Source organism: Strix uralensis, chromosome 4, assembly GCF_047716275.1.
Source record: "Strix uralensis isolate ZFMK-TIS-50842 chromosome 4, bStrUra1, whole genome shotgun sequence".
Lineage (NCBI taxonomy): Eukaryota > Metazoa > Chordata > Aves > Strigiformes > Strigidae > Strix > Strix uralensis.
In genome coordinates this window covers 48914447-48920787 of record NC_133975.1, presented here as the reverse complement: position 1 = coordinate 48920787, position 6341 = coordinate 48914447, and the positions used below count along the sequence as shown (strand labels likewise).

Here is a 6341-nt window from a genome sequence, read left to right as displayed (position 1 = left end):
GTAATATTTGAGAAACTTGTTAATACTTATGATCTGTTAATAATATATAATATTATTACAGATATATAGATTACAGATATATTAATTATACAGTATTACAGATACTATAGATTACAGATATAATAAATATCTGTTCTTGGTCATTGATAGTATACTTCCTAACACATCCTGATTGCAAATGTATTCATTACTTCGTGGTAAACTCAGTTAAGTAGCCTTCAGCAGTAAACTAGGCCTCTCTCAAGTTGCTATGTACTTTGATCTATGTCACAAATCAATTTCATCAGAAAACAGAATGAAAACTTTTGGAAACAAGCCACATTTTATGGAGAAATATCTCCAACACTCGCCTCTAAACAAAGAGCAGAAACTACTGGCATGCAGTTCAGGAATGACTGAATCAAACAGGTTAGACCAGAGTAACCTTCCAACCATCATAAAGTTTACTTTGGTTTGTTTGACCAACAGTAGAGCACAGATAACAAGTTCAGATTTTTTGTAATAATCAAAAATTTATTGAGAATTTGTACAGAAAAAATAACCATGTACAGAAGTAAGCACTGCTCAGGGAAGAGGCTTGGGCATTTTACAGTCAACGGTGGTTTATAGTCAAAACTGAACTGTGTAATGTTAGGTAAGTTCAGTGTCCAAGAGAGAAAAAAATTGTTTTCCCTGTTCAGACCAGTCTTTGTGAAATTGTCTCTTTATGAGTCTCCAACCTACAACAGAAAAAAAGAGAGCATTTTAATGTTCTTCTAAAGAAAGAAGTATGTAAGGCTATGATGACATGTTGATAGTGTTCATACATAGTTATACTAGTTGGAAATTAAGAAGGCAGCATTTAAAACATATGAAGGTAAGGGATTGTTTCTGATCATGAGACTATCCATCTATCTATCTGTTAAAAGAAACAGTAATGTGGAGGGTATGCTAAAATCAAAGTACAAATATTTCTGTGACAAAATGGTAAACAAAGCCAACTTCTCTATGATTAAGTGGGCTTAACACTTCAGCTGCCCATGCTTAGTGTTTGAAATTATAACTATGATCTGTTGTAATTTTAAATATCTTTTCAGCCCTGTGGTCAAACCTGTTTGGTATTGCCTAAGTTGTGCTGCTGTCCATCTACTGACAGTCTGTTGAATGGGATGATTTTCATTGCAGTTTTCTTCATGGAGTACCACCGGTCACGCCAGGTTGCCCAGATAATGCCATTGTCATATCCAGATGGACTAGCATCTTCCGATGTGTACACACCATCTAAAAAATATCAGTTGGAGCAAAACAGTTGCTTTCTAAAATAGTTAATGTGATCGTACATTTTTCTGGTACTAACACCTCCATGCCATCCCTGGCATGCTAACAGGCCACGTTCACTGCCCTTCTACCCCTAGTTTCCTTCTCTCAGGACTGATCCTCCCACTTTGGGCTGGAGAGCGGCCATAAGTTCCTACTGCTGGTGTTAACAGTTATTGCAAAGAATGGGCTATGCCAGCTTTGGGAAATCCAGGTGGCAAAAGATACTCAGTGAAAGTGATTCATTTTTCTTTGTCACTGAAATGTGGTGTCCTGGGTTATAGGTATTTAGAAGATACTTTACCTATATAATATTTGCCATTGAGGTGGCCAGCATGGCACCTATTCATCCACCATCCTGATCCATCTTGCTCAGCGCAGTTGCCAGCAAATTTATCATTGTCATTATCATAGGTACTGAACTGCATGCCATTATGAGAGGTAAAGGATTTGTCACTTGGATCATCTCCAAAATCAAAGCCATCAAAGGCATCCCCGGCTTCACCACCAATAAAGTAGGCATAAGTCAGTCGATACTTGTCTTTTTCACTTCCCACTTTGAATACAGCGTAGTCAGCAGTGCTGTTAACAAAGGAGAATGGTGAATATGAGCACACTGCCTTCCCAGTACATGCACAAATGAAAAATATGTGTTAGAACAGCAGAAAAGGCATTTATGGCATCCTAGCATTTGGAAAGGAATTGGTTTTGTGTGATTGTGTGCCTCAGTTCAATGACACACACCCAACCAAATTTTGTGCTCCAGTATCAGGCATGTTTTCTGACTACTAGTCTTCAGTGATGTGTGAAAGATCTACGTTATATAAACACACATATATATATCTCCCAGGTTCATAAACCTGAGGCTTATTTAGATCATGAGGAAATTCTTGGTGGGAGGAAGGAGTAGATGTCTCAAGAAATAGCAAGGATAATAAGCCTCCCTGGAGAACAGAATACACAGAAAAGAATAGAATAGCATAGTTCAGTTGGAAGGGACCTACAAGGATCATCTAGTCCATGAGATGCATAAGATGTGAAGAAACTTGAAGAGAAGAAACAGATTCCTTCTGCCAAATAAACTAGGGCTGCCAGCCTGTGGTCTTCAGACATGCACGTGTGCCTGGCAACAAGTCACACATGCTGACTGCTGTCACAGCTGTGAGTTCAGGAGCCGAAGCAGTGTCCTATGCATGTTAGCAGGTCTAAGGGCTCATCATTTTTTCAGAGCTGTACTGATGCAGCAGTGGGAGCAGTAGATTTTAAGCTGTCATTTTCAGAAGCATCATGAGCAAATACCCTTTTTTGCCACTCCAGTCCTCCAGTTCTATTCGTAAGGTATATGGCAGAGTGGACTGAGTAGTTATTAAATGAATCTTTTCATTGCCCAGCCAGAACTCAGTGGTGTCATCTGGAGACAGATGTCCAAATCCTTCTTTGTACTGAACCCAATTTTTCTTGAAGTCCTCACTCCCGTCCAGTCTCTGAGGGAAAAAAATAAAAACAAACCAACCCCAAAAACCTCAATCAAAAAGATATGTACCTTATGTAGTTAAATAAAAGCAGTGGTGATGCAATAAGCTTGCTCATGGTAACAATATGTAAGTGGCATACCCTCTGTAATACTGTCCAGCCGTTGCCATATGAGTCAATCTCACAGTAGACTAGGAATGACTGCTTGGCTTTTTGAGGCTTGATAAAGTAAAGACCACTTTTTCTGGCACCTTTATTTGCAATGTCTTGACAATCTGAAGTAAAGATATTCAAAGGATCATTATTAATCTAGCTACAGTTCTATCCCCACATTCATTTGATATTGTAACTTTCTTAGTGCAAGAAATACAATTCATCTAAATGTCATTGTTGCAAAGTTAGCTATTTAGTCCGCATACTTTAATGTCACTGCCATAAAAAAATCCTACTGAAGGTCAAAGGGCTTGGGTAAGATGAGGACGATTTTAGTCTCATACAGAGTTTAAGCAATTTAAATGTAAAATATAGTCATTGAATTAATTTCTACAGCAACAAAAAAGGCACTTTTGGAGCTAATGAAATAATTTTTTTCAGGTGACTCAGTAGAAATATGGTAATGAGTTATCTTCTCTTTGACCTGTGTCCATGGAAACTCTACTCATGTCCCTCACGTCTAGCATACATTTTGGGATAATCATATTTTGGCCAAAAAGACCAAAGGAGCAAGCCATACCTCTGTTCCATCTGAATGCCTTGTTTGCAGAGCATCTACCTAGCACTTGTACTGATCTGGTTTCATAACTTGCAATCTTATATATCTTTGCAGAAATCTATGACCCATAAGATTACAAATAACTCATTGCTGTGATGCCAACTGGTGATACTTGTAACTGAATTAATTGTCTACCATACAAGAAGCATTTTGCGCACCTCTTCCAGTTGTCTCCTGTATTTCAGCCGTGTCCTTGCATGGCTCCTGACAGTGTGACTCAAGCTGGGCAATCTTCTGTTTCAGCTGTGTGATCCTGTTGCTGTTCAGTATATGTGTATCTGTCAACTGTCTGAACAGAGAGACATAAAAATGGTTTGTTGTTTCAGCTGTTTCTGAATATGTAATACACATTCCCCTGCACACATGCCTCACCTATGTAGCATGCTGCTACATACACACCTGTAAAAGGGGGTGCCTCTATTAGCACTGATATTTAAAGTTGAGGAAACTAGCCAAAATAGGAAAGCACACGCTTAGCCTTATGCAAAACTTAACCTTATGCAAACCTTGACTTGACTCTAATCAGCAAAACTCAAACCAGTAATTGATGTATGAATATAACTCTGTGAAAAGTTCTTCTTTGTTCTCCTGAAGTAAATGATAAATTATTCCTCTTTAATTACGGATGCATTTGTAAAACATAAGTGCTGTAAATAAACTGCTGCAAGTGTCAGAATGCCTAAATCATATTTGATATAATTTTATAGAAGTAGAGATTTTTCTACATTCAGGTCAAAAAACCTATCCTTAAGATTCAGAAAAGTTAATGATGCTTTCCATTTTATTTTCAATGTCAATTTACAAAAGACTACCACTGAGTTTATAGCTACTTATGATTTATATCAATGTAACTGAGCTGACTTTCATGGATATATGCAGTAAAATTAGCCAGAGTGAATGATTTTACAAATATTCCACACACTCTGTATTACAGCACAAACTCACATTAATAAAATCTCCAAAGGTCATGAAAAAAATTTTAGGAGAATCTGGCACAGCAAAAGAAACATAAATAAAAATATTGCCAGGCTTCCTGACATTCTTATCTTGCACTTCTTGCACAATTAATGGCTTATGCAGATGAGCAGAGAACACAATATCAGATCCTCATAATCCTTTTGTGTCTTGCTAGGCAGCTACTACTGACAGTGTGGGCACAATGATCCACATGAGCACTGAAACCCTTTCTGAGGGAGCCTTAGCGGCACTTAATAAAAGAACATAAAGAAAACAATTTGGATTGTCAAGTGATATAAAAGGTGGAAGATACCTACTGTATAGTACTTTCATGAGACAAAATAGTGCTTTCATATTTGATAATTTCTTCAATTATTTTCTTGGACTTTTGAGTAAAACCATCAATTGAATCTGTAAAACAGACAAAGGTATAAAATTATTGCAATTAGGCAAATTAAAAACCAAGAAATCTAAATAAATTGTATTTTTCAGTTGTGTAGTTATTTTTGTATACTCACTTGGTAGTGTCTGCTTCTCTGGAGGATAGAGGCTTTGGATGTGCTGAATCAAATACTCTGCTGTTCCTGTGTTGTTAGAAATTTGCCGCAAAATTCTCTCCATTTCCTGCAGTTCATTATCCATAGTCAGATGGTATTTATTAAAGAAATCTGCAATGCCACAGGTCGTTGGGCAGTAGCTACCCTGAAGAGGAAAGAATAGTAATTCGCAATGTTTCAGGAGCAAAAAAGGACAGCAGAATATTTGGGCAGGGGAACTTCCAGGCATCACTTATACAAATGATTGTGGATAAAAAAGGGCAGGCATTTGCCACTTTGTCCGCTGTATTTGAATTTATAGAGGCAGTTTACTTTCACAATGTGTGCACACATAGCAAGGAAACAGTTCAAGCTCTTATTTGTAGCATCTTCTGGATATATGTTTTCACCAACAGTGCAGCCTCCTGTACATTTTTGCCAAGTGTATACCACTATTAATAAATAACAGGTTTAAGTGCAGCACATTTAATAAGTGTTGAAAATAACAGTGAGGATCAAGTGATAATGGTAGTTAATAATCAGCATAGGAAAGCTTTAATTAGACTCTTAAGATAAAAGAAAATTGTTCAGCTACTTACAAATCGTTCATCTAATATGCAGCAGTTTTCTCTGGTAGCAATGTACTGAAGAGAAGAAAGAAGACCATTTTCAGTGAATTTTCTCCTACAGCGCTTTCCGCGCTGATGTGTTTCATAACACCGTCTCTTCACTTACCGCAGTGCAGGTAGAAAAGAGCAGAGAGAGGAGAGGCCCCAGGGGAGCCCAGCTGCGTAACCTCAGCACCATCATGTCTGTCCCACCAGGCGCTGCCAACTGCTCGGTGCAGTCGTGCTGTCAGCAGCCGAAAATGTTCCACCCGGGCCAGGGCGGCAGCAGTTTAAGGGAGCAGGCTGAAGCTGGGGGCGGGCACCGGGAGGTGGTGGGAAGAGGTGGGGTGGGGGTTTGAGGTGGATTCCCAGAATTTGCACACATCTTTTGCTCCTCCCATTTTCAGAACCTGCTTCCACTTGATTTCTGCTCCAGCCAGGAGGTCTCAGGGGAGGCAGGAAGGTGAGACAAGACATGGAGATGCTACTTCTAAGTAACATGAGCGTAAGGAAACTCACACATGGCTTTGGGATGGGGCTGGCAGAAGTTTCACTCAAACAACCTAAGGAAAAGCCACAGTAGCTATCTGAATTATGCATAACAACTATCGATAGCCTAACAATAAATACTATTTTACGGTTACCTAGTACTTTCCTGACACAGATCTCAACGTGCTTTGCAAAGAGAATCAACATAAT

At 38.7% G+C, this 6341-nt stretch overlaps 1 protein-coding gene across 1 annotated transcript; it reads right to left on the bottom strand.

Annotated features, from left to right (window-relative positions):
* Window positions 1-492: 492 nt before the first annotated feature.
* Window positions 493-5883, bottom strand: FGG (fibrinogen gamma chain). Its single transcript, XM_074866624.1, has 10 exons — window positions 5770-5883; window positions 5634-5678; window positions 5017-5200; window positions 4816-4909; window positions 3700-3830; window positions 2911-3044; window positions 2596-2780; window positions 1601-1878; window positions 1091-1260; window positions 493-719 (listed from the first exon to the last, which is right to left on the bottom strand). Exons 1-10 carry the CDS (start codon window positions 5842-5844, stop codon window positions 705-707), a joined length of 1311 nt encoding a protein of 436 aa, XP_074722725.1. The 5' UTR covers window positions 5845-5883; the 3' UTR covers window positions 493-704.
* Between the last annotated feature and the right edge of the window lie 458 nt (window positions 5884-6341).